The following is a 27374-nucleotide window of genomic DNA, read 5'->3' on the forward strand; positions in this document are numbered from 1 at the left end:
AGGAATCAGAACTGTTCCGAACTGCGCGTCCAGCCTTCTCACGCACATGAAACTCTTTACTCGCCCTCCCCCTTCTTTAACTATAAGGCAGGCCAGAGTCTCGCACAAACTTTCACTGCAGCTCTGCAGAGACACTCAGGTTCTCCGCTCGCCTGTGCAGCCCCGCAGGTCTCTGCTGAACCTCAGGGGCTTTTCTTTTTGGGGGAGTTTTTACGAGGCGCCTCGATTTGATTCACTTCCTGTGGTCGGACCCCCGATCAGAAAAGGGAAAGAGAGAAGAAGAAGACAGAGAGAGTGAGAGAGAGACAAGGGCAAACGTAAGAAATCTGTTGTGAAGAGCAGCAAGCAAAACTCTCCGGCGCTGCGTGGCTGCATCACTGCCGTGACAGACCGTGTTCGTGTTTTAAAGAGACACTTTTTTGTAAAACAAAAGTGCGCGCCACAGTTCATTCATGGTACGGATATAACTGTTTTTCCCCATTTTTTACTTTTTTGTTTTCTTTTTCTTTTGTTTTTTCACGCCCATCGCCGACTATTCTCCTGATCCCAGACTCTGGAAACTCTGAGACGCCAGGGGTTCATGTACTGGAAAAATGAAGTGTTGTCCCCTCTTTCAGAGGGAAATAAAATTCTGTCCGAAGGAATCCCAACAAAGCAGGTACTGACACGCAATGTTTGGGCCTTTTTAAAAAAAAAAAAAAAAAAGGTTTAAAATGACTCTACTTGCAGCTAGTCATATGTGCAGTGCGGATGCTATACTAGGCTCTAGCTTTACTGTGGGATATTTTCAACATGCCAGTTTCTTCTCTCACTGAACGGGACGGACGGCAGAAGCGCGCAGTTTCTTTGGCAGCCCCCCCGGGGAGGGGATCGTGCGGGGATTTTTATTTATTTTTTTGTCTCTCCGCGATCTCACAAGAATCATGTTTCTTGTGTGTGTGTGGAGATCAGCTGCACGCGCTTCTTCTGCGTATGAATGGCGTGATTTGCTGTCCGCGAGCCTCTCGAGCGCTGCCAACTCGCGTGAAAAGAATTAGATTTTAATTACAGCCATTAAAAATCAAATTTGCAATTCTTTGGGTGACCGTTGCCTTTTTTCCACCCTGATTGACAGTTGAAATTGACACTCCGTGTCCCTCTTATCCCCCCAGCGTTTCAAGCTATTTGTAATTACAGGTAATCCCCCCCCACCGAACACACACACACACACACACACCACTCCACTCCCCATCCTCCAGTCTCGTGTCCTGGATTGCGAAGAAAATACTATTATTCTGAGAGGCATGGGTTAAGGGCAGGGGGAACAAAATCAATCCAATTTGAGATAGCTTCATTAAAACATTGCCTTTTGTTGCAGGGGGCTTTTAAACAGGTTTAACCGGGGGTTTATTGTCAGGACTACTTTAAATAGGAGTAGCCTCGGAGAGCTGTCCGCAAATGTATCCCGAGGATTGCTCGGCTCAGCTGATGATGAGACGGAGAAAGTGATGACCTGCAGCTCACTGATCGTTTTCTTGTAGGTGATCTCCACCGAGCACCAGAGCACACCGGGAGCCTCGCGCTGCAGTGTGGACTCTAAGCACACGCCAATGGTGAGAGCTTTATTGCCCGTTTATGCTTTAAAACATATATGTTTAAAAAAGGCTCTTTCAGTGCGCCGATAGCTTGCAGCGGATGACCGTTTGGCCCACGCGCATTCACGCTGGCGAAAATTTGTGAATTATGCGCGCACTGCAGTGCAAACGCATGGTAAAAAATGGCGACACCTGAAAACTGTCAACGCGCTGATGAGGATGATCGGTGTGTGTGTGTGTGTCAGTGCTGAGATCTGCTGATGCCCTCTTGCAGTCTCACTCGGACGGAGAATCCCAGCGGTCCAACATGGAGCGGGAGGACACCCGCTCTTCCCCCAGCACTCCGTCCACCCCCTCCGTGTGCTCGCCGACCTCCACCACCAGCTCGGTGCCGTCCACCGGGAAGAACCTGTGCGCCAGCTGCGGTCTGGAGATCCTGGACAGATACTTGCTGAAGGTGAGAGGCCGGCCATACTTTTAGACTTTTTGTTTTCCTTTTTACATTAACAGACAGAAATAGTTCGTCTGCACAAGGCAATCGGGAGCTAATGAAGTAGGATGCTGTGCTGACTCTGCCCTTATTTTTGGATTTGGAGGCCCGCCGTAAGTTTGCACGGAATTTAACGCAATTTGGAGATTGAAAGCAAAAATAAATAAATACAACTTCAAACTGAAAACAGAAGAAAAAGGAAAGAAAGGTTGCAATGATATTTGAAAGCAGCTATATGCCTGACTTACTTAAAACTTTTATTATCTAGCCAACTCGGAAAACAGGAAAAGACACAAGAGGCGATTTGTTTCTAAATCTCAGCCACCGTAACATTTCAGGAAACGGAGATTAAACGGCGCTCTGTGTTTGGGAGACCGCAGACAGTCACAACAGGGATGTTTTGGTTCTTTGCTGTTTCACAGCCAGGACGCCCTGCTTTTGTCGCGTGCGCTCGTGTGTTTCCAACCCCAAACAATCTTCACTACTGCGCGCGCGGCCGTGTGTATGTGTCAGGAAGTGTGAAGATCATTAGTTCGTTATCTGCCTACTTTGTTCTCCATCCGCGGGACAGATAAGACAAATGAGATTATTTTATTTAAATATTTAATGTCTGGTCTTAAATTAAACGTTTATGCTATTATAATAAACTAGTCACGCTGAAATTTTTATTTTATTGTATTTTTCATGTCCAGAACTATTAGTTTATCTGCAATTATCTATAGAAGACGTTTTGTCTATACATGTTGTAAATTCTCTGGATAGGTTTAATTTATACGATCTCAAAAACTAAACAATTAAAATCTTTTGTGTGCAACAATTGTTTGTCTTCTTTATTTAGCCATTTAAAAAAAAGTAATATATTTTTCCCATGATTTTAAATGTCGGGACTGATTATTTAACACCGTATTCAAAATAATAATTTAAAAAACTCAAATTCATCAACGAAAAATATATCTATTAGGCCAAATAATAATAATAAGTACTAATAATCATTTAAGGTTATAAATATAAATCTAACATTAGGGCAAGTGTTTTTGGCAGCCTCCTTTAACTCTCATATGAATAAATAGACAAGCCGGATGGCTTTGCTGCCTGTAAGCTTGCAAAAGTATAATTTAAAAAAAAAAAGTTTTTTAAACATTTGTTAAATTATTTTTTTCCTAAACGATTATAGTGCTGTTTAACGAAGAAAAAAAATCCAGTCACAGAAAATATCGGTTGATGCCTTAATATTTCGCATAATATCTTAATTGCCAATAAAATATGTTTTAGGACAAAACAAACAAGCAAAAAAAAAAAAAACCCTCCTAAAAAGCATATTGCTAAAATACAGAAACATCTGTGATAAGCTGCACGCCTTATAGTTTCAGCGTTATATTCATAAATGGCTCAAAATGAGGTATTTTTATTATTTAGAGTTTTTTGTATTTTATTTATTCATTTACAATAATGAGTAAAAATACATTTAAAAAAATTGTTTTAAAATTTTTTATTTATAGCTCTCATAAACATTCAAAATAAGCTCACGATCGATCGGATTTGCGCAGGCGCGTTCATAACGCATGCTGCTGCATCACGTCAGTGTTCCACAGTGTGACAGAGTCATTACTCACCACAGCAGACACCCTAAGTCCTTAATGCGGCCTTATATCATCAGTTTGTGTGTGTTTGACACGCTTGGTGTCTCTTTGCAGGTGAACAACCTGATTTGGCACGTGCGCTGTCTGGAGTGCTCAGTGTGCAGGACGTCACTACGTCAGCACAGCAGCTGCTACATCAAAAACAAAGAGATCTTCTGTAAAATGGATTATTTCAGGTAGGGTAAGTTTATGGCCGTGTTTTCAAAATACCACGTCCGCCCCTCTGCCAGCACAGCTCTCTCTCTCCCCCTCTCTCTCTCTTGTCGCACACACGTGCACTCACGCACGCTTATCCTTTGAAACGTATGCATGTGGGTTGCCTCATATATTCTTGAAAAGCCTTTTCAAAAACTGAAAGTGTGTAACAAAATAAAAGCTTTTGCCTACACCGAAGGGCTGAAAGATTCACAGTTTTGTTATGGCTATCCAAAAAACGCGACATTTTCAGCAGCTAGGCCTATAAAAGGAAAAACACTGGAGTGCTGCACTCTGGGAAAATTTCCCTAAAGTGTTTAAAAAGTTGTGGGCTGTGTAGTTTTACGCTATTTAAAGAAAAACGCTTTTGACCTTGTTATGACCAGCTTCTCTTTACCGCTTTGATCATATCAGATCTTATAAGGCAAATTAAAGTTAGCACACTTCTTTTCGCTTATTTATGCATTTCCAGTGCACTGTGCCAGACTGGCTGGATGTGTTTTGCAACTGCCCGATCATTGGATCCTTTCTCCAGAATTAAGTGCCTAAAAGCTGGTGAAATAATTTTCTCATGACTCAGTCTTGAGTGAGGTAAAAAATTAACACACCACGTGCCACGATGCGCGCGGATAACTGTTTTAACACCCTGACAGGGACACGTGATGTAAACGGAAATTGGCGGAAATGCCAGTTTGAGCTGTCCGGATTTAGTCGTTCCCTAAAGACAAACAGAGCTTAAGTGCAAAAAAGGAAATGCTTATCTATTCTATAATAAAAGGATATGTCTCATTTTTAAAAAGCAAATACAATTTCAATTAGAGAATCAAGCCTAATAACAATAATAATAAAAACCCCAATGATGATTGTTTAGTAAACCTTAAAAATTAAATATCTCTGATAATATATCTAAAATAATACAAAATAAAATTGTATACCGTCTGTATACAACATGCCATGAATGTGTAGGCAAATTTTGTACAATTTTATTACAATACAAGCTGGACTAAGAAAGCCTGTCTGATGTGTTGACTCAGTTTTCTATTCCCTTTTTGTGTGTTTTTGTGAGTGCCAAGAGGAAAATATAAAAATGTGTGCAGGCCTGTGTGTGTGTGGTAGTACAGGGTTAAATGGGGTTCACAGCCACAGCAGCATCAGTATGGTAAATTTCTGTTCAGTAGCCTGGAGCTGGTGTATTAATTGTATGGACACGTGTGCCAATTTGTGCTTAACGCTCTGTGTGTGTGTGTGTGAGTGAGTGAATGCATGGAGCTGCAAGTGAGCGTTAGTGTTTGTCTGATCAAAATCTGACACCAAGTCACTGCTCTGAGGTTTATAATCACCAGCAATTAGTTGTCCCCCCACCCCAGACCCTCAAGCCTCCAGACCAGCAATTAGACTGCCCCGAGTGCCTGGTCAGCATGTAACTCGTGTGAATGTGGCTTATGTCCAAACTGAAAACACACCCTGAGACAGATACCTGCACACGGACAAACATGTAATAAGAAACATAAAAACACAAATGTGAAACTTTGAAATGGGCATTAGCAGAAATGCCCAATGCAAACACCTGCACACATAATCCACCTACTCACACGCACACACTGGTCACCAACACACACAGATCTCTGTTTATTTATGCATGTCTAGCAGCTGCCAGTCATTTTGCTCATTTTTTCCCGAAAATGGAGACTTTTGTGTTTGCTCTGCCGCACCATAATATTTTACCAACCCAGCTCTGGTTAAATGCTCCCTCAGAATTTACCTCCACACTGCTCACTGATCACTGAGAGACTCAGAAATGCTTTTTAAATGTGGATGCTTAAATACGTCATAGTTTCAGATCTCCAAAGATGGTAATGAATAAAACAGTTTAAGCTCTCTTACAGTCAAAGAGTTTTAAGCCCTTGATTGTTTTAAGCTATATTGTCACTTGTTGGTAGAGTTGTCTTTCATCAGATTGCTTCTCTTTCTCCTCTGTGCGCCAACGAATTAAAACAGAGAAAACCTCGGCAATGTGGCGTCATCCCATTATAGGAGAAGTGCAACACTGCAGCAATTATTATTTCTTTTAATCATCAAGGCATCTGACAAATATTTAGTCACTTACTCTTTAGCGTTTTAAAGGCCTGAAAGTGGCAACAAATGTACATAATCAGACGCCAAAGACCTCAATAATATAATCTAATCTCTTTTTAGAATTACTGCAGTATTTTAGCCCCAGATATTAAAAGCCATTTGTCATTATTGTGCTAATTTAATTTTCTTTGATCTGTAGTGGTTGATTTCTGCATCCTGGGTAAAAATGAAATGCGTTTGTTGTGTATAATGACGGTCACTTAGGGCCTCTTTCTGGTTAATTTGGTCATAGATGTAGTTAAGTGGCATTTTTAAACCTATATGGTTGTTAATTAATTATTTAAACGCACAGAAAGCTAAGAAAATATGTAATTCATAGAAACTGGGGGTCTAAATTAAACTGTCACATAAACTGACACATTTCCCCCTAAAATAAAACGTATTATTACTCTTGTTATTTTTCCTAATTTTGTTTAAAACGTTTTTTAATAAAGGGTGTGAATGAAAAGGGTTTTTCTGGACAGATGTTTTATAAGAAAAACTTATAGTTATTTTCACAAAATGCTAAGCAACTAATTTCCTAAATTTAGAAGTTTAAAAACTGGTCAAAGGACCTAAACTGCTCCACAGTTTACCTCACATTTGTCATCTATCTGCTGTACAGAACTATGACAGGGATGACAAGCACAGTCATAAAAGAGTTCATAATGCAGATACGCAGATTAAAAACTACTGCAAGAGAATAGTTAGTATGGTTACAATATGTGGACGAAACCCCTCTTTTGCACAATAACATCAGTACTTTTGGATTCGATGTCCTTATAAGTCACTCTGAGAATGTGATGCTATTTTAAAAAATGCTGCATTGAAGCTTTGCTGCAGGGCTGGGGCCTGTGCAATGGTTACTTCTGTAAATATAAACTGTAATCTGGGTTTAGGCCAGATTTAAACTAGGCTAAACACCGCTGCAAGTCCAGATCCTTTGGGCTGCTTTCAAACCTCTGGAGATATTTCCTCATCTGTGTCAGCCTCTCATCTGGCTTTGGACTGACAGCTGCTTTAATGGGGCGTAATAGCAGGAAATCAGAGTGGGTTTCCCTCCATATACGTGTGTATGTGTATGCAGAGGTTGGGTGGGGGCGATGTCAGCGTTATAGGGGTGCAGGACAGAGCCCCCGCTGTGCCTCTCAAACCCATGTCAGGCCTTGAGGGCTTGCTTTCTCTCTCTCTCTCTCTCTCTCTCTCTCTCTCTCTCTCTCTCTCTCTCTCTCTCTCTCTCTCTCTCTCTCTTAACCACACACACATACGCAAACCATTTCTATATCAGCCTCCTCCCCTCTCCCCCCTCGCCTCCTTGCAGCCCTCCCTTGCCTTGCCCCATAGAAACCCCATCCGCGTCCGTGAGCTGCAGGCCACACAGGAAGTTGCTCTAATCAGGGGCACCCCGTGACACTGACACTGTAACCAGAGTCCACGTATATAATGAACTTCGTGGGTGAGATGAGAGCACATGTGGATGTGTGCATGTCTCTTTATGCGTGTGTGTGTGTGCGCTTGAATTTTTTTATTTTTTTGCAATAATAATTATTCATCAACCACCCACCTCTGGTTAGCTGATTAGGTCTCCATAGCAACAAAGGAGAGCAGCAGCTACAGAGATTTTTATCAAGAAGCGAATGAATTAAAATTATAATAAGACATCTGTGACACACAGTGTTACGCTGCTCAGTTAAAGCGCTGCACTACATTATTCATGCCGAAAATCAGATTGGCTGTTCCAAAGAAAACTGCCCGTATTCCTAGTTACTACAGGCTAAAAGAGCAGCGGATGAGAGTGTCAAGGACTTGTATTTTCTGCAGGGTTTATCCATAAAACCCTGATCTATTAAAACCTGTTAAAAGACGTAAAGCATATGAAACATTTCCCCTCTTTTTCTCAGCTCAGAATCCTGTCAGCCTAATGTGAACCTCTCGCACACAAACCGCACAGCCTCTCTCAGGACAAATCTAATAGAGATTAGCATGTTCTCAGAGCACATCATAAATAATCCAAAAAACGTGTACCTCCTCAGGCCCCTCTTTCAGCAGCAGGTGAATTACTGTATAAAAAAAGAGTAAAAATTAGACAGAATAAGGGGAGCAAATAGGAGACGTCTGAGGAGGAAAGGAAGTTTTGCGGTGAGTGATATAAGGGCTGCGAGGATTGACATGGATCCAAAATAAACATCAGTTTTTTGGTGCAAAGGGAAAATAAGATACAGAAAAAGTATGGGTGCAGAAGTAGGAGGGAGGGGAGGAAGACAGAAGAGGAGGAGGGGGTTAAAACAAGGGATGGTTTGCAGCTTTTTCTGGGTTCTGTCTCAGACCATGAAACTGACAAGCTGTCATGCTGCATTAGCTGCAACGTTCCACAATGTTTTCCTCTTTACTGTAGAAACAGGCCCGACTTCTCTGTAACAGTCTGAAAGGATATCGTACAGTGAGCCGTGCAGTCCATTTGTCTCCCGGAGCGGCTTTAATGGCACATAAGAGGTTGTTTGGTTAAATCTGAACATATCAGAGACAACTTAAGCCCTTAGTGGGTGCCATGCCAGCCAATTTTCCTTGAAGGTCATCACAAGGACTCGCTGTTACAGTCGCACTGCTTTTCCCCCTTGATGAATACCATTTTTTGCATTTGTTGTGATATCTATATAATTTGTTGACCTGTGATGATAAAAACTAGGCTGACCCTCAAACAGTAGTCGCCTAATGATGCCCCATAAATAGTCTGCACCACACTACATGCATAAAAGTGACTTCTGGCAAACAAGCTCCTGCACATAAGGGGGGTTACAAGCTTGTGAGATGTCAGGGCCTTAGTATGCTTTCATCCTAGATAGAGTGGACTTGAGTGCACGCATACGCTGCCAAACCCACTCACTTGGCAGCCCTTGTGCTCCTCTGCACCCCCAGCTCTCTTTGCTCGCTCTCTCCGCCGCTTACGCTCTCCACTTTGCCATTTCCCCCCAGCCCTACGACTCCCTGTCTCAGTCACTTACGTCCTCTCTCTCTCTCTCTCCATGACTGTTCTTTTCCGGCTCCCTGCCCTCCGCCAGCTCCACTGACCTCTGACTCTAAATATGGCTCATGTTTGTGGCTGTGTATGGAGCAGCGAGCGAAATATCGGGGTGAGCACGGCTGATGAATGTACACAAATCCGGCTGTACAGTGCAGCACACTGCGCATGTTTACCCCCACCCCCTTCCACGCCAGTTTTACCCTTGAAGAAGCACTTTCTTTCAGGCTGCTTACAAATCTGGCCTCCTCCAGCAGAATTGGCAGCTGCCGACCCCAACAATGGCTCTTAACATAACCATAACCATCTCCAACCTAAAGCGTTTGATACCCATTAAAACCCATAATGGGTCCTTCAAATGAGGCGCTTAATATCTTTTTATTCTTGTGCAAAACAGGGAACATCTATAATATTTCTGTTGCAATAAAATGGAGATTTATTTGGATACTCCACGGACCCAGCTGCACAGTAAACACAATCTCGTGAAGGGATATGAGATATTCGACATTTTTCCCCTAAACAAGTATCATCTGTATTGCCTATGTCTGATATATCTTATTTCATAAAGCACAAGTGCTGCAGCTCAATTTGACTAATTTCTACACACATATTACTAATGTACTATTACATTTGAAAATACTTTTTTAATATTTGGGATTTACATTTTTTCTTTTTAGAAGAATGGCTACCGACATACGGGATAGGAAGGCCTTTTTGTGGGATTAGTTATAAATCTACAGCAGCCTTTATTTCTTCTTTGACCCCCGTGTCCCGTTTTATCCCCCTCATTTAAAACATTTAAACTAAGCAGATGTTCAGCTATCTTATTTCTTGCTAATGAGGAATTGTCTTGAAGCATTTCTAGCCTTACATCTTTGATCCTCTTTCTCTCTCCCACCAACCACCCATCCATAACAGCAAGTCAGGTGGTTTGGGTTTATTCACCGCCAACCTCGCTGTTGCTATCAGTTACAGCGAGGCGATCTAGAATGATGTCATCCAGGTTTTTCTTCATCTTCCACTGTGTTTAAAGCCAACCTGGCTTATGTGTGTTTTTGTGTGTGTGTATATATGTGTCAGGGGCTTCATGCATCAGTCAGGAAATTGCAGGTGTTGGTTTGTTTGCATTCAAGGCTCAGCTTGCAGCCGCACTCAGGAGTCTTTTCTGAAAGCCATATCCTCCTCCTCCAAGGTTTCCTTTAAAGCTTCTGAGCTTTGCCAGAAATTAAAAAACAAATTCATGTCAAACTTCACTTCAAGAAAATATTCTCAAAGAAAAGGAAGTCACTGTGTATGTTTCATTTTCTGTTCTGCAGCAATTTTATCTTTTTCCCTTTTTTTACCCATAATTCCTCATTCTGCTGCTCTGTTCTTCTCCCCCTCACAGTAGGTTTGGTACTAAGTGTGCCCGCTGCGGGCGGCAGATATACGCCAGCGACTGGGTGCGGCGTGCAAGGGGAAACGCATACCACTTGGCATGTTTTGCCTGCTACTCGTGTAAGAGGCAGCTGTCCACGGGAGAAGAGTTTGGTTTGGTGGAGGAGAAGGTCTTGTGCCGAATCCACTACGACACCATGGTGGAGAACCTCAAACGAGCAGCTGAGAGCGGTGAGTGGTTGGGTAAATGACAAGATATATCTGAAGTTGTGCTTTTCAGCAAATTTATTGTCTGATTGAATCATTCCTTGTCATAACTATTTCAAATGATTGATATCTGTTAATTTTCTGAGAACGGTAATACCTGCAGAATTAGCATGTTATGCTGCAAGAGTGGAAAAGTAGGCCACGGCTTTTAAATTTGGGTCCCTGCTGGGGCATCAAAACTCCTGAGGTCCCTTTGATATGATACATTTTTCAAGTCCTGTAGACTACCTATGTCTCCTGACATCTATAGTCACTTTATTTATCACTGAACTATTATCTGACTTGCATGTGTGTGTGTATTTTTGTAGGCAATGGCATCACATTAGAGGGAGCAGTTCCAACAGAACAAGACAGTCAACCCAAACCGGCCAAAAGAGCACGGACATCGTTCACCGCAGAACAGCTACAGGTGAGAAACGCTCTCAGCAACACCGAAGTGCACAACATTGATTTACTGTGCCAAAGCCCTGACACAGTACCTAATATTTTGTCTCATTGTGCAGATCATGCAGGCACAGTTTGCTCAGGACAACAATCCGGATGCCCAGACGCTACAGAAACTAGCCGACATGACAGGCCTAAGCAGAAGAGTCATACAGGTGAGCAGTGTGTATAAAAAGCACGAATGGATGACGTCAATATAATTAAATGTTAAAATGCTAAACTAATGGAACACATTCTTACAGTACACTGAAAAGACAAACTTTAAGAATATAGCCACATGATGTCTGGTTACATTGCATCTTCATAGGTGTGGTTTCAAAACTGCAGAGCAAGACATAAAAAGCACACGCCCCAGCACAGCGGGGCTCCTCAAGGTCATCCTCAGTCCAGGATACCCTCATCTCTGCCCGATGAGCTGCATTACTCTCCGTTTGGCAGTCCCGAGCGAGCGCGCATGGTGGCCCTTCATGGGTACATTGACAGTGAGTTATCATTTACTGTGGTGTAAATAGGCACATCATTTTTAGTATTTGTTTTGACTTTTTAAATTATGGGAGTTGCTTTGTAAGACACACATTTTGCTTTTCTTTTTTTAATCTTGTGTGTTTTTTATGATTTGCTCCCCAGGTCATCCCTTCTCTGTCCTGACCTCTCAGAGTCTCTCTCATCAGGCCATGTCGCTGCCTCAGCTCCCCCTCAGTCGCTAGTTCTCCGACATGGCCCGTTTGACCCCTGACCTCCCGATCCCAACCCCTGATCTAACATCAGTGATGTCTCATGAACCAACTCAAAGGTCATCCAGGAGTCAGCGTGGAGAAAAGACAAATATTGCAGGAGCCTTGTCCACTGAAACCAGAAAAAAAGAGAAATGGATGAACGAGATAAAAGCTAAAAAACCATCTGTGATTATGTTCTTTTCTGGGGATAGGACTTCCAAAAATGACTTTGAAGCGTTTATCATTAAACTCACAGACTATGTTTCACACGGACCCTTTTGCTTCACGTGTACAGCATCCTCCACTTTACTCAGCCACCACCTAATGTGGAGGTGAAGGGAGCTTTAAAGGGATAAACTGAGCAAGGAAACTTCTTGAAGTGCTGTCAAAACACGAAGAGAAATTTAAAGGGGAACTATCTTTGTGGCCCAAAGGCCACAGTAGACCACATTAGAGGTAAGGCTCCTGGCTCTTTTCTCACTAAGCAACCATGAAGGAATCTAAATATAACAGGAATCTTTGATTGTTGAAATATTTTTTATTTCGGAATGACATATTGACTTTATGACGTCTCAGAAAACCAGAAACTTCCTCCTTCCTTTCCCACCGAACTGAGGTGCAGAATTAGAGACAAGAAAATATTACGTGCCTTATCTTTTCCAAAGTGATATTTCTCACTAAACATTTAACTGTTATTACGCAGGAAAAATTATGAGACTCCTAAATCTTCAATTGGCAGAAAATCACAAACTATTTAATAGACTCTGTTGTAGCATTTTGTCTGTTTACCATTAAATGAAGCCGCAAAGGACAACATTGGAGCTGTTACGTGAATAAAACACCGGTTATAAGCAGGAGTTTGCAGACTTTGAACCGTTACAGTCCTGTTTAAAGAGGAAAGTCTGAGATGACCATACAAGTCAAACTTCACATTCCTGCAAAATCAGACCACATTTCCAGATTTTCCCACAGGTGTATTGTTACTAATTTATAATTTATAAGGTTGCTTGTTCAGCCTCTGTATGTGTGTGTGTGTTCCACACAAGCAGGCAGGGAATATTGTATTGGTACAATATGGACAGTATAAAATGACTGGGTTTGTACATATTAAGATGTGTGTGCGTCTGAGTGTGTGAATGTGTGAGTTTTGGCAGGGGTATAGAGTGTGCATTTGTATTTTAGTTCCATGGCCATAGTGTGAAGAACAGGATCCAACAAGACCTCAATGTCCTTGTATTTATTGAGATGGTAAATCCCTGTAAAGCACTTTTTCCCCCATTTGAAATGTTTTTGTTTGTTTGTTTGTTTTGTTTAAAAAAACATGAAATGAAACAAAAACGTTTATTTGATAGACTGTGCATCATAAATGTTTTGTGTAATAAAATGCAATAAAATAGAATGTGATATTTTTTTGGTGGTTTTGGATCATTTTTGAGGATAAACAAACAAAGCAATTATTCACGTTTAATTTTCCAAAACATGTCAACTGCGAAGCACAGACAAGCGTGTAAGACGATTAAATCGGGCTCAGATGGAATGAAGTTTCAAATGGTAAATACACAAATAAAATCCATAAATATAAAGTAACTCTGTGTTCCATGTGTATTTTTTTTAAGTCAGGCATTGTGTTTTGCTGTAACTTCACTTCTTGTGTGTTTACTTTAGCATTTGTGCTTAATTTAGTGGTTAACAGTGTACATCCTCGTGTGTGTGTGCTGGGTCTGCATTTTTGTGCAAGACAAAGAGTGCATTATGGGAAATTTCTCCTGCTCTCAAGGGTGTTCATTCATTATTAATTTTATTTGATATTTTTTAAAAGATGATCTGCTAATGGGAGTTTATGGCGATATGTTGAAGAGTAATTTAATGAGTGCCTGACGCTCGCCCAGCAGATCAAAGCCTTGTCAATGTTACCTGCTAATTTCCTATCTTTGGCAAATTACCTCAGATTGTAGTTTAATACACTCACTTTTGAATGCCTGCTAAAATCTTTCATTTAGGCATGAAAAAAACCCTGCAAAAAAAGCACCAAAACCCCTCAAAACCAACCCTCACACATGAATGGCGCATTTGTGTTACACCAGCAATCTGTGGTGTTTTGCACATCATTAATTCACTGTAAATAAGTCAATTCTTATTACAGGGATGGGAAATGTGTTGTTGGATAAAGTTAGAATAACAGAGTTGTTTGGGCAGCATGTATAAAGACTGTTTAACCCAGTTGGAAACTGATTGCCTGTCCTAATTCTTCTGGGTGTGAGATGTAGATCTGAAATAATACAGTATGGCAATCAAAGCACGTAATAAAACTGGATGTATTCTGTGCTGCCTGTAAACTGATTGTAAATGTATTTCCCAGATTCTTTCCATTCCTCTAGCTCCCTCTCTGTAATGCATACAGTATTATGGAAATTAAGATGAATGCACTGAAAGGCGGCTGTTGCACCTCCCAGAATTCATAGGCCACAGCAGCAATGTGGGTGGGGTGGGGGGTGGGGGGGAATAAAGCGAGATGATTTAAAAACATGGACTTGATCATTTACTTTTCAGTCATTAATGCAAAATGTAATACAAGACAGAAATTCCCTATAGCTCGGTTTTAATAAATAACATGCTAAAAGTTAACATTGCTGCTCTCCTCACATCTGGCTGCAGCTGATTTTTCCGGCTCAGCGCCACAAACCTCATCCCAAGCCTTCCGACAAGTCCGCACAATCCACTCATGCTCCTGGTCATCTGGTGGAAAGATCCAAAGGGAAATTATTAGAATTTGTATCTTTTTATTCTTCTTTTTATTCCAGATAAAAGTGAACCATTTAACCATTCTTTTGACCTACACTCTAATAATACAGATTTAATCATATAAAGGCGCACAGCAAGAAGCATTTTTGGTTGAACTCGCTTAAAACGTTTAAATCAAAAACCTAACAGCAATCATTATCACACCGCAGGTCGCACTGAGTGCGAGGCAGCACCGTTGAAGTGCCATTTTAAGTCTCGGTTAAATCTGTCAAAGCAAGATAAGCCCGACAATTAGCAGAAAATAACTTCTCAGAGCCACTTCAGACACCAATAAATAATAACCCCCACACACAAAAAATGGACGCCAATTTTTTTTCCTTTCTTCTTCTTCTTCTTCTTCTTCTTTTTTCTTTCTTTTTTTTTTTTAACCGAAACGACTGCCAGAGGAGATGATAATAAACCAGTTTTTCGTTGTTAAAAACTGAAACGAGGAGCTAATTGCAGGGGAAGTCGGCTTTTCTCTCTGGAGCGCGCGCAGCTGCACGCACTTGAGCGGCTCGCGGGCCTCACCCCTAGGTTCCACCGCGCGCGGGGCTCCATTGTACAGAGGAGCAGGTCTGCAGCTCTCCCGCTGATTGTGTGTAATTGCCGGCCGAGGGCGTCAACACTAACAGCCTCTTCAAGTGTGAAACGGCCTCTCCCCTCATTCTCTGCCTCTCCTTTTCTACCTGCTCTGATCGGGAGGTCAATTGAACGCGACGGACACGCGGGCAGCTGCCGCCGCGGATCTTTGTAACGCATTTTGTTAGCGGAAAAGGTAATTACGGCAGCTCACACATAACTGAGCGGCCACGAGACTGACCTCAATTAACCACCAACCCCCCGAAACCTTCCTTAATGATAATTAGATTGGGGGGCATTTTCATATTTGCTGCAATTCCGCTCTCTTCAGTGTTGGTAGCGTTTATCTCTGAATTTAAGTCACGTGTAATTGGCACCTAAAGTTAGCTGAGGGTACAGGTGGCTGGCGTAAATTTAGCAGTTTTGACGGTGGTAATTATCAGGCAGGATGGGTATAACTGCAGTGAAATCCCGGGGTGTGTGTGCGTGTGTGTGTGTGGAGGGGGGGTAATTATAAGAAGGAAAAGCAACACAACAATAACAGAAACAAATTCATCAAACAGTTTTCTGGTCGACTAACAACCTACATGAAGAACCTTTATGTGAGTGTGTGAGAGGAGGGGAGTGTGTGCAAGCGATAATGGCACCTTGTTAAAGTCTGTTTATCTTAATCCTCAAAATACACTCAGAGAGAAAAGTGTTTCCTTCCAGCCTAATGGCAGTGGTGTAACACACATCCACACATACATACATACATACATATACATGCACACAAAGATATACAGGATGGCTTGACTACAAAAACAAAAATCGGTTTTCTTGTAGCACAGTGGTTGCATAAGAGATGAACAAGGTTCTGCTGAAGTAAATCCAGAATTTGGATAATATTCACAGGAACTCTGTGACTCGCTGAGAAACGACCTGACCCTTCACCGGTGTGATCGATGGAGCACACTTTTGGTTTCTAAGCAAAGGCTCTACAGTGGAAATCAACAAAATGAACACTTAGACAAACATTCAAACATACATAAATAAGTCATCTGTCTCCAATTTTAATGTGGTTTTGTGTCTTGATGACACACACATACAACATGAAACAGCGATGGTTTTACAATTTCTAGCTTTAAATGTATTAATCCATCTGCCAGGGCTCACAGGATTAACACAGAAATCCTGTTTTATAGGAAAAGCAGCGTGAGGATATGTTGCACTCCCCAGCGGACCGGCTGATTTTTATCTGTCTGTGAAACACCTTGGCTGGAAGGGGACAAAGGGAGGGGCTGCGCTTTGGTCACCAGAGAGGTGTTTTCCTTGGCAGTGGAATGTGTTCGGGGTGCAGCTTGCTCTGCCCAGAGTCTCAACTGGAAGCGGTTATTCCAGAAACAGGAAAACGCTCCAAATAATATGGCAACACATGGCCCCTTCTGAAGCTGCCTGTTGCCAAGACAGAATGCAGTATTCACAACTGATTGTGTGTGTGTTTGTTTGCAGTAATAACAGAACGTATTCAGGCACTCGCCAGTGGAGATTTCCAGCGCAGATGTGACCTATGCATCCCTCATTCTTTTTAAATTACAGTTTCACAGAGCAATGCAAAATGTCTTAGTACCTTCAAACTTTTAGCAGCAATCTTCATCAGCGATGGCTAATTAAAGTACTAATGTATGTCCCTGGAAGTCTGCAGCAAAGCAGATTAAAAATAGCCTTGTGAGCTGTTTGTATTTAAAAATATTTAGTCTGTTGATTGTGTGATTTGGACTTAACATTTAACAGTAATCATTTCCCTGTGTTGCAGTCTGTTGGTTTTAATTAAGCTGCGTTTGTCTGTGACACAGTGAGGGTGGAAAGACACAACTGTTGTAACGATCTTATCATAATGAAAATAGAAATTATTAAAAAAAAAACCTCAAACTGCTTCAGAACTGCAGTCTAAAAAAAAAATCTATAGTGTTGTTTGCTTTCACATCATGTGCATTTATCAAACCTTCTCACCTACAGGCTATCTGGTTCTTTTAAACTGGATTAGAACATCTCAACTGATTTAGTGAGATCACTCTTAAATAGGGATGGGTATTGATAAGATTTTCACGATTCCGATTCCATTTTTGATTCTGTTTAACGATTCGATTCTTTATCGATTCTTTTTTAAAAAAGGAGAACACTAAGATCGAATAGCTTAGAACTTTGTTTTATATCTTCTCTTTGAACAAGATAGAAATTTAGGAGTAACATGGCCTTACAAACCCAACAGTGACATCTTAAGAGATCCACAGCCTATGGCTCTTCAATGGGGTGTCACAGGGTCCCCGGGAAAAAAAAATTGTAAATGTAAAATTATAAAATAAATATTCTTCTGTAGCAATAACAAAGTATAACATAAATTATTCTGTAGCAATTACACAAGAATATCCAGTAATGTCCCTGCCAACAATTAAACACATTCACTTACCGAAAATCAGGGCATCTGCTGTGGCAAATGGGTGCAAACCTTTGACCACAAAGTTAGTCACCGATCGGTGACATTCGTCTATCCTGGCCTGAAAGGAGACGCTACCGGTAGACTGCAGCGAGAACTGCCAGCATCTGAGCCAGCCAGACTCTGTCTCTCTCTCTCATCATGGTCACCTAAATGCACAGCAATGGCAGGTTTTGTAATAAGGCAGATCACGCTAACATAATATGCACTGTTAGTTGATTATTTACCTGCCGCATTAACAGGAGAGGATGTGCAAACGTTACCGCCGCTGCTGGGTTGAGATTCACGAGTCCGGAGCGGAATTAAAAACATGACATTCATTTAAGGTTATCGCGTGTTTTGTGAGCAAATGCTTTTGCATATTCGTAGTGTTTCCTCCCTTAATTAAATATCTACTTTGCAAGTATTGCACGTTGCCCTGTTGTCATCCGTTCTCGTAAAGTATAATCAAACTTTTGAGCGTTTGAGCCGCCGTGTTTCCTGCCAGCTAAATGACGTTCCGCAACGTGGTGACGTCATTCGGGGTGACTGGAATCGATAAGGGAATCGTTTGCAAAAATGGCAAACAATTCCAAGGAATTGAAACAGTGGGAACCGGTTCTCAACAAGAACCGGTTTTCGATACCCATCCCTACTCTCACAAAGGTGCTACCTCTATCTGCTGCTTGACATGTACTATACTCTTATTTTCCCTTGGTTTATTCTCCAGGTGAGCAATAAGTAACCTACTGCACAACCTACAAACTGCTGTGGCACTTAAGAAGAGGTAGTAAAACCAGAAACAAAATCTGCGATAGATGAATGTGTATTTTGAATCGCTTTCAATAACTGCACAGTGCACACTTCCTTTTTTCCTGTCCTCTGTTCAAATCAGGAGGTAGCTTTGTATCCAAGTGACCTGTCTGACTCCTGCTCGAGACCCTTTTCCAAACTCCCTTCTTCCAGTGTCATCCAACCAAAAACAATAACTGTGCGGAGCTGTGCCAGTCTTTGAAATGCCTCTTGAATCCTAATGAGAAATTATTTTAACTGAGGCTATGAAATCACTAACTTTAGATATTAAAAAAAAAAAAAAAAAGATAATTCTTTGCTTGATTTGAATCATAAAACTAATTTAGCAGATAATTTAGGACGGATTAGCTTTTCAAGACTGTATGACCTTAAATGAAATAATAAACAGCAGCCAAGAACAACACACTGACTTCATGCGTCAGCGTGTTGGAGGAGGACACTTATCGTCTATCGGTTAAAAAGATCATTCCGTCGGCTTGCAGAGTCATTTTGGTCAATGATTAAAGTGAATATTTGTAATGGGTTTTGTGGAATTAACTGAGCAGACCACTTGGATTCAGAAAGAGAGGGTCATCCATTACTGTTGTCACTGTTTGAGTTGCAACTATTTGGCGTTGGCATTTATCCAGAGTAACTCACGTTTGAGGAGTGGTTTAGGGTTTGGTGCTGAGCTTGAGTAAACTTGAATATGAGGAACAAATTCCCAATCGTTCTATTAATGGCCAGCATCCTCTTTCATGAAATACATCTGTATCTGTATCTGAGGCTTATAAAGCAAAAGAGCACCGTAGTTGAGAATGAGTGTGGACAGCCAGTGTATTTGGAGATTGTAAACAGACTGTATATAAAAGATGGAAGTGCATCAGCTTTGCACGCTTTCCAATGGCCAGCAGAGGGCATTGGGAATGACCTCGGTAAACATTTTTCTGAGAGGTTCGCAGTCTCAGTCACTGGTTTCTTATTGGATACAGCATTTTGTAAATTATGATCAGCATCAGCCAAAAGGAGGAGAAAACAAGGTGTTTTAGAGTAACAATGCCCTTTGAGTTCTTTGTTTCTGGTTCCAAAAGATGCTCATCTCGAGGCTTTACGTTGCTAACCAAAAAGTACAATCAGCTTGGCTATAGCTGTCTTAATACACAACGTATAGTTCGAACTCACTCTTGAATCCTCTTCCCTGTAGCTATTTTGTATTTTGTGTCCACTCCCACCACTTTCCATTATCACTATCACTCTACATGGTCCGTTTTTGACAAATCCCTCCATACATACAGGCACTGACAAGAAAGCGCTTTGACTCCAAAAATAATCTAAAACCTCTTGGGTAAAATTATCAACAGATCCTATTGTTTTGCTGCTTGGCGCTGTTCCAAGAAGGACTGTTTGTCCAAGTTTGCAACGGCTTCTTTGCAGAAGGTCCGATTTGGCGGATAAGGAAAGTTTAGCCAGATATTTACAAGCAGCAACAATGGGTCCAGGGGGTAAAAATAATAATTTTTGCACCTTAAAAACAAATCAAAAACAACATGAGACGTTGTCTTCATTGGCTCAATTTTTCCCCACAGTGACATAGGGATCTCCTTCCTCTTACTTGCTGCATGCAAACTTCTCCACTGGGAGGGCGGGCCTTCCCTGTGCCCCATCATCCCCGCAGTCCTCATCCTGGGCGGAAACCACGAGGCAATAAATTCAGTCTTCACACCCACTCTGACAAATATGCCTTCACCTCCCAGGGTTGAAAAATAAATCCATACATGATACGGAGACATTCTTCTCAAGAATTGTATACCAAGACAAAAGGGAGAGTACACATAAGTATAAAGAGTGTATGTAACAGCATTCGCCACATACACAACACATCATTCCACACAAACTGCATATGAACAAAGGGGAAAAAAAGAGGCACAAATCCATTAAACAGTTCCTGTTTGACTTCATATTTATCTAAATCAAAACAGAGTCTGAGTATTGTTGGAAAGTTTTTGGTTCCTCTTCTTTTTCATCTCAACTTCCAAACCCCCCCCCCCCCAAAAAAAATCTTTCCTTCTTATCCTCCCTTATTCTTTTCCCCCATATCTCCCTTTCTTCATCACTCTGCAGATCAATACCAGAACTATAATGATGATGAACAACTCGCATTAAGGAAAGGATCGCGAACCAAATTTTTGTCTTCTTACACATACCGATGACATCTGGCAAGGATGTGGATCTGTTTGATTTTCTCTCTACACATATGTAAATGAGGTTTGTGTACCGGTGGAAGTAATCTGCATTGTGTTGCAAGTAGCTCATCTAAATACAAATATCCTGCCCCGAAATACATTAATACCTCAGGGAGCTCGTGAGTCACCTCGTAACTTGTGCCAAGAATCATTTCTTAAGACTTGTTTGTGATTCCTAAAGAGGAAAAACAGTCAATCAGATTCAAACACAAAATAAAGCAGATTTGAAAATGGTTAGATAAGAAGCTGGACTCTGTCTTATTTAACAATGAAAGAATGCCAGAAAACACTGACTTGTAGGCTTACGGCAATTAAAACCAGTGTTACAAGAGTTTTGCAGGAGTTTGTCAAGACATTGCAGAGCACATGTTCAGAGAAAGGACTGCAAACCCTACAGGCATGAGGCCTACTAAGGCCTGAATAAAGTGCACAGCTATCTATGTGGGAGCTGAGATATTTATCCAGATCAGATTGTTGGATCGACTGGGAAGCCACCTGACGACAGCCTGATGTTGTCAGCCCTGGAAATATGACACTGACTATACGTCTTACATTTTCTAGTGATGAAAAATCATGGCAGGGAGACACGACAAACAGAGGATGTCAGAATTTGGGACACCCGACAGACTGCGTTCACTTCGAATCAAGACTTCCAGTCTGGGCACTCGTTCAGTGGAAAAATGTGTCTTCAATTTTCCACTTTTGACAAATAACAAAAGAGAAAAAAAGTTACTGCTGTAGCTTATAGAGGCTTGCCTATCAGATGAAATGCAACAGTGATCTGCCATCAGATAATGCAAGGATAATCCATTAATGTCACTCCATGGGTTCAGTCTTATCAAGACCTTTCCATATGGCCACACTGTATACTTTGAGAGTTGTAGTTATTAAATATGATGAAAGAAAAAGGGTCCTAAAAGCGCTCTAGTAAAGCAAATCCTTCACTGATGCCATTGCCATAACTCACGTTTTTAAAGTGAGTCACTCGTGGATTTTTCCTTTGATCAGATCCACCTTTCCACCATGTCTCGCTTGCCTGAACTATTTGTGTAATCTCGCTGACGGACATACTGTGCAGGCAGATGCACAGAACAGAACGTATGAAACTCTGAAAGAGGAACTGAGGATTTACTATGTTTAAAAGTAGCTTCAATAGAGTTTAATGAAGTTTAGCAAAAGTTCAATCAGAAAGACTAATGCAGTTTACATTCTCTCTCTCACCATGTCTCATCAGCAGCTCTCGAACTTCTAGAACAGCCCACTTCAAAAGTGAAAAAATTCACCTACACCCCATACCCTACTTTTTACTTTTTTTTAATCAATCAAGCTTGTGCAGTAGTATCAGAAAAGTCTTGTTTGTGAAATTCAACTGGTGTCATATGATATTTTTCACACAATTGCCCACCTCCCACCTGGATGCACCGCGATAGTCTTGAAACAGTCTTCTGCTCCTGTCAGCGGTCATTTCAGCATCCGATTAGTGCAACCCTTTTCTTCGCCTCGCGCTTTACATCACCGCCAGTGTTTACGGTTGTTGTCCTTCCAACTAAGTTCATCACATCCGTCCAGATTCTTTAGCATCACTCTTCAGCCCTGCTCCACCGCTCCCTCCATCAGGGAATATTTGTGCACAGCTCATTCCATCAGTAGCCTCTTAAATATTATGTTACAGTAAAACCCGATCACCAGAGACTCCTCACCTGTGTACCTCACGCCAAATCAATCAATCAATCAATCATTTAACCTCTCAGCCTTGTTTTTTACTTGATTCCCTCCTGTTTGAATTCAGCAACACGTGTTCTCAGTCACACAGAACCATATTGTGAGTAAATATTTGCTTTCTTCTATGATCCAAGCATTAGTTTAAACATAGATGCGGTAAATTTGAAGCTAAGGTTAAATTAATTACATGATTACTGGAATTAATATTGTTTCAAGTTATGGTCAGTCGTAGAAACAAATGGACATACTTTATTAGGTTACTGAATAAATATATTTTAACATAAAGCAATCCATCACTGACAGGTGCTTTACTGGACGTAACACTTTGTGTACATAATTTGAAATGGAAATTTTGTGTTTGAGCTTGCCTTTAATCTTTCTAATTTACCTTGGCGCAACAGGCCACGGTGCCTGGATATTGCTCAGTAGTGGACAGAGCCAGTTTGGCAACAAAACAAGTGGAAAAATGTGCACAAAACCGCAGCGGGGTAAGCCGTGAAAGAGGAGGATTTTGTTGTGAAAATACAGATAATTCTGCTTCTTGTGTGGATCAGGGGTACAAGCTACAAAGTATCCACTAGTATATAACAAAAAATTAATATGAATGAGCACACCTCTCCTAATGGTTAGCGAGCTTTGCTCTAACAGTTTGTTCTCACCTGCGCTCCTGAGAAACCTGCCGGTGTAGGCTGTGACCACTCTGGTGCTGGGGTTATAGAAACCATCTCCACAGTCATAACATCCATCAGGAATGGCTCGTGGAGGATGTAAATCTGTTATCTGAGATTTTCCTGTATGAATAGATGGAATTATTATGATTTGACTGAGGAATGACTTAGAGGTAAAACCATCTATTTGTCAGGCCAGTGATGAACACAGACTCTGGCTCATGAAGCAGGATGACAGAACTGCCTGCATAACTTTGCTAGGTAAAAACAGGGACCGAAATAGAAAGAGCTGTTCAGATAAAACTCATAGTTTACAAATTATCCAGCACTGAGAGGAAACTTTCAGCCAAACAATACAGAGACTTGGCTTGTACACTATATGCTCATCATTCCTTGTGTGTTTGTTTAGGAGTGGTCTAGAAAATAAGATCCAACCTGCAGGTCTGAGGCCATTGCACCTCTCCGTGTAGAAGCGTCTGTCATAACCATCGCAGTAGCTCCAGTCCTTCTCCTGGTACTGCAGTCCGTCAGCAAAGGTAAATGTCCCCTGGTGTGGAAGCACACACAGACCTGTGAAGTATCCTTATAATTAAGTCTGCTTAATAAAAACCACCTATCAGTGATATCGTACAAGTGGAAAGTGAGGGTTTTCTTTGCCAAAGCTGTAATATCTGTATCCTCCCCAATCCCAGTGCACTGTTAGTGAAAGAAATGTAACGTGTGCTCCTCAAATCAGTGAAAAACCCAAGATAATGCACAGATCTCACTGATGACAGTTATCGTACGGAATATTCCAGCAAACTTTGCTGCATGTAAGGTCTGGGTCTGGGTTATTCTGCATACCCCAGGCATGGTTTCTGGGAAGATAAGTTGAAGCTGCGGTTTTCAAATGTCAGTTTTGAGTTCTCTGAGAACCCAGAAGAATTTAAATTTCCCTCCATTGTCTTTTGATTGACACAGAGCTCTCAGTGATGAATATCTCCAAACCTCAGCAGATAAAACCAAAGCTGTCTGCACAGATACATATCTCAAGGAGAAAGTGGAAAAATATGCCTTTTGGTATTTGGGGTGAACTTTATTTATCCTCAAGGGATGATACAAGAAAGACACTGTTTGTTGTTCTGCCTCTTTTCTCCCTCATTCCCCCCCAGCCAGTCACAGCAGATGGCGGCAGACGGCCGCCTGTTTTTTTTAGTTTGTTTTTTTGTTTGTTTTTTACAGCATTACACTTTCCAGTCATTTTTAGCTATATATCTATATTTTTTCATTGTTGTTCCATGCTTTCCTAATTTTTCCCAATAAAAATATCCTTATAACTGTCAAAATCTTCCAAAAATACACACATTTTCTTTCAGCGCATAAGTAGAGTTAGATACTCTGGATAGTTTTAATTAGAGTTTAACTAGAGTTCAACTGTTATAGTGATATTTTCAAGACCAATATCAATACTGATATTTGGCTATTTACAAATCTGATATTGCAACATATCAGCGGATATTTTTTTCCTTCCAGACACACATAACATAAACAGACTTCCCTGGCATTTATTATGTATAGTTATTTATTTAGTTGTTTACATTCTGCATGACTCGACTGAAGCTTTTTGAGCCACTTGAAAAAATATTTTAAGCCATTCATAAGCAGTGTTGGTCAAGTTACTTGAAAATAGTAATTAGTTACTAATTACTGATTACTTCTCCAAGAAAGTAATCCCGTTACTTTACTGATTTCCTCTTTTCAAAAGTAATTAGTTACTTTATTACTTACTTTTTAAAAACATGATACACAACCCGAATACATAATAAAGCAATAGACCTGTAATCAAATAAAAAATACTCTTTTTAAAACTTGTTTTATTAGTTTTAATCTTTTAACTTTATGCACATCGCATCTTGCAAAAAATAAATTATATGCAACAGTCTTTGACTTTGAAGAAATTTGTTTAACATTTAAACTGTTACGGCCCTGGGCCTTGGAGGGAGTGAGACTGCCCCTGTCGCCTAGCAAAAGGGGTCGTAACAAAACCTATTTTCTGCATATTCCAGCATATAAAATAATTTTGTGTTTACACTCACTCTTTCAAATAGATGCAAGTAAAACAGCAAAAAATAAATAAAATCAAAGATCCAGCAGCACTAAGTCCTGTCGTTCTTAAATCTATTTTCACTTTTTTTTAGCAGAAATGGGGCTGTCAGGGGTTTGCCAGGTGCCGCAAGTGGGGGGATCCGGGGCTTGAATTTCACATTCATGGCAGTGTCCTAGATAATTGCTCAGATTTGAAGTTTAATTTTTTGCTGTAGAAAGAAGTTTTCCTCCTATGCAGAGTTTACAGTGGAGTTTAAGTTTTTGTCACTTTTTACGGAATAAAACTTGAAGTAATTTAAGTACTTCCAAGCTTTAAACACTACATGGTCGTGCTCTCTCCTGCACTCCATACTATCCATTGTTGATCTACACACGTCTGTTGCTGCCACAGATGTCGCACACTTGTAAGACATTGTCATGAGACACTCTCACAAACAAAATCACGGTTTAGCAACGCAGTATCGTAGCGTGCTTATGGGAAAGTAACAGTAATCTAATTACTGTTTTGCAATAGTAATCCCTTACTCTACTCATTACTTGAAAAAAGTAATCGGATACAAGTAACGTGTTACTTGTATCCAATAAGGACAAGGATCCGAAAAGGATAACTGTAAAGTCAAACAGGAATGTCACCTAAGATAAAGCTCTCAGTCTACTACAATAAAGAAATCAAAACAGGAATCCAGAAATCCAACACAGAGATCATAACGGGAAACACCTGAAATAACAATAAACCTCCACAGAAGCCCAAACTCAAATATATTCACAAGGAATTCAATATCCCCAAAACAAAAAACAGCTAAGACCTTGACATTTAGTCTAAGTCATATTCAGAGTACATCTCTGAAACCTGCACTAGGTGTGTAACCAATAAATCTGCTCCATTGAAGTGCACCATTATCTCATGTCAGTGAGCTGATAGGGATCCAGGAGATCCCTGGTTTTCAAGCCTGCTCCTTATGTATTAAGACCAAATCATGCAGCCACTGTCTGACTGAGTGGAAGTGTGTGATGCTTACTCACAATCTTTGCTTAGTTTTTGCTCCCATGACTCTCTCTGTGCTCTAGAGCTCTTTTTGTGTGCCAGCCAGCCACATTTCTGACATATAGCCTCTCTGGGCTCCAACCCCATGGCTTTGCTCCTTGGAACCTCCAGGCCTGCTCATTCTCCACTGCTAGAAGCAGTTTCAGCACCTGCACAACTCTAACTAAGGCTGTGAATAAAAATCCTGAGCGCCTGTAATCTGTGCTCTTCTTTTTTTTTATTACATTTGCCAGTTCTTTTAAAAAAGCTAATTGGTATTACAAAAGGATCGCATAGAAAAGGCAAAAATTGGAGGAAACTTCTGGGTTTATTGAATTGTTTAGATTTGTTCTGCATGGAGGTAAGTTGCAGGTCTTTCACTGGCACTAAAAGCAAGTGCTGGGTTGTCTGGGCCAAGGTTTGTCATGGTTAAGAGCTACTATCATTTCAAATGAACCGCAACAGCAGTGATGATAATAATTGTAGTGATTGCTATTGCAGTGAGGTCCATGAAAGTTTACTTCAGAGCAGGAGAGGCTAAAGATCCTACCGAAAAAAGGCAAACCTAATTACTACGATAATAACTGTGAGTGATTACTAAAAGGGACCAGATGTAATATCAGATAATATCAGCTATAACCAATGTGAAACACACACAGTTATGCATGTGGCTGCAGACAGTCTGACATGAAGGGATGGACACGCATACAAAACTGTTCACCTGTTTGGCTATGCCGTTTTCCCAGGTGCTCTCAAATTTACTTCCATTTGGAAAGTACAGCACTCCTTTGCCATGGAACATTCCATCTTTCATCTCTCCCACATATCTTGTATTTGTAGGGAAGGTGTACTCTCCTTCACCTTCCATCCTGAAGCAGAGAAAAAACACACTGTTTTATGAACTGTGTTTGAGTATACGAGCACACACAAACACACGCACACATGCAAACACTGTGTCTGTGGCTCTTTTTCACAACAACGGCCAAACTACCTGCCAAATTTTGTTGCCCCATTGTAACTGCTTCCGATGTGCTCCATTAACACAATGTCCTGCTTTCTATGTAGAGTGGAAAAAGCATGCAAAGTCGATCTAAAAACTCTAAAAACTGAAAACAGCAGTGAAGTGGTATACCGTTACCATGGCAATGACGCAACAATACGACTGTTGAACAAGTTATTGGTTTC

At 40.9% G+C, this 27374-nt stretch overlaps 2 protein-coding genes across 2 annotated transcripts; one reads left to right on the top strand and one right to left on the bottom strand.

Annotated features, from left to right (window-relative positions):
- Positions 1-23: 23 nt before the first annotated feature.
- lhx6a (LIM homeobox 6a) lies at positions 24-13247 on the top strand. The gene is made up of 9 exons (XM_084935049.1): positions 24-658; positions 1521-1592; positions 1849-2031; positions 3759-3880; positions 10421-10641; positions 10986-11086; positions 11181-11276; positions 11429-11603; positions 11749-13247. Exons 1-9 carry the CDS (start codon positions 581-583, stop codon positions 11826-11828), a joined length of 1128 nt encoding a protein of 375 aa, XP_084791175.1. The 5' UTR covers positions 24-580; the 3' UTR covers positions 11829-13247.
- Positions 13248-14350: 1103 nt separating this feature from the next.
- Positions 14351-27317, bottom strand: morn5 (MORN repeat containing 5). The gene is made up of 5 exons (XM_084935055.1): positions 27181-27317; positions 26911-27058; positions 23516-23627; positions 23072-23203; positions 14351-14573 (listed from the first exon to the last, which is right to left on the bottom strand). Exons 1-5 carry the CDS (start codon positions 27225-27227, stop codon positions 14452-14454), a joined length of 561 nt encoding a protein of 186 aa, XP_084791181.1. The 5' UTR covers positions 27228-27317; the 3' UTR covers positions 14351-14451.
- Positions 27318-27374: the final 57 nt, after the last annotated feature.

Source organism: Perissodus microlepis, chromosome 7 (genome assembly GCF_051167445.1).
Source record: "Perissodus microlepis isolate ML-2025 ecotype Zambia chromosome 7, ASM5116744v1, whole genome shotgun sequence".
Classification (NCBI taxonomy): domain Eukaryota; kingdom Metazoa; phylum Chordata; class Actinopteri; order Cichliformes; family Cichlidae; genus Perissodus; species Perissodus microlepis.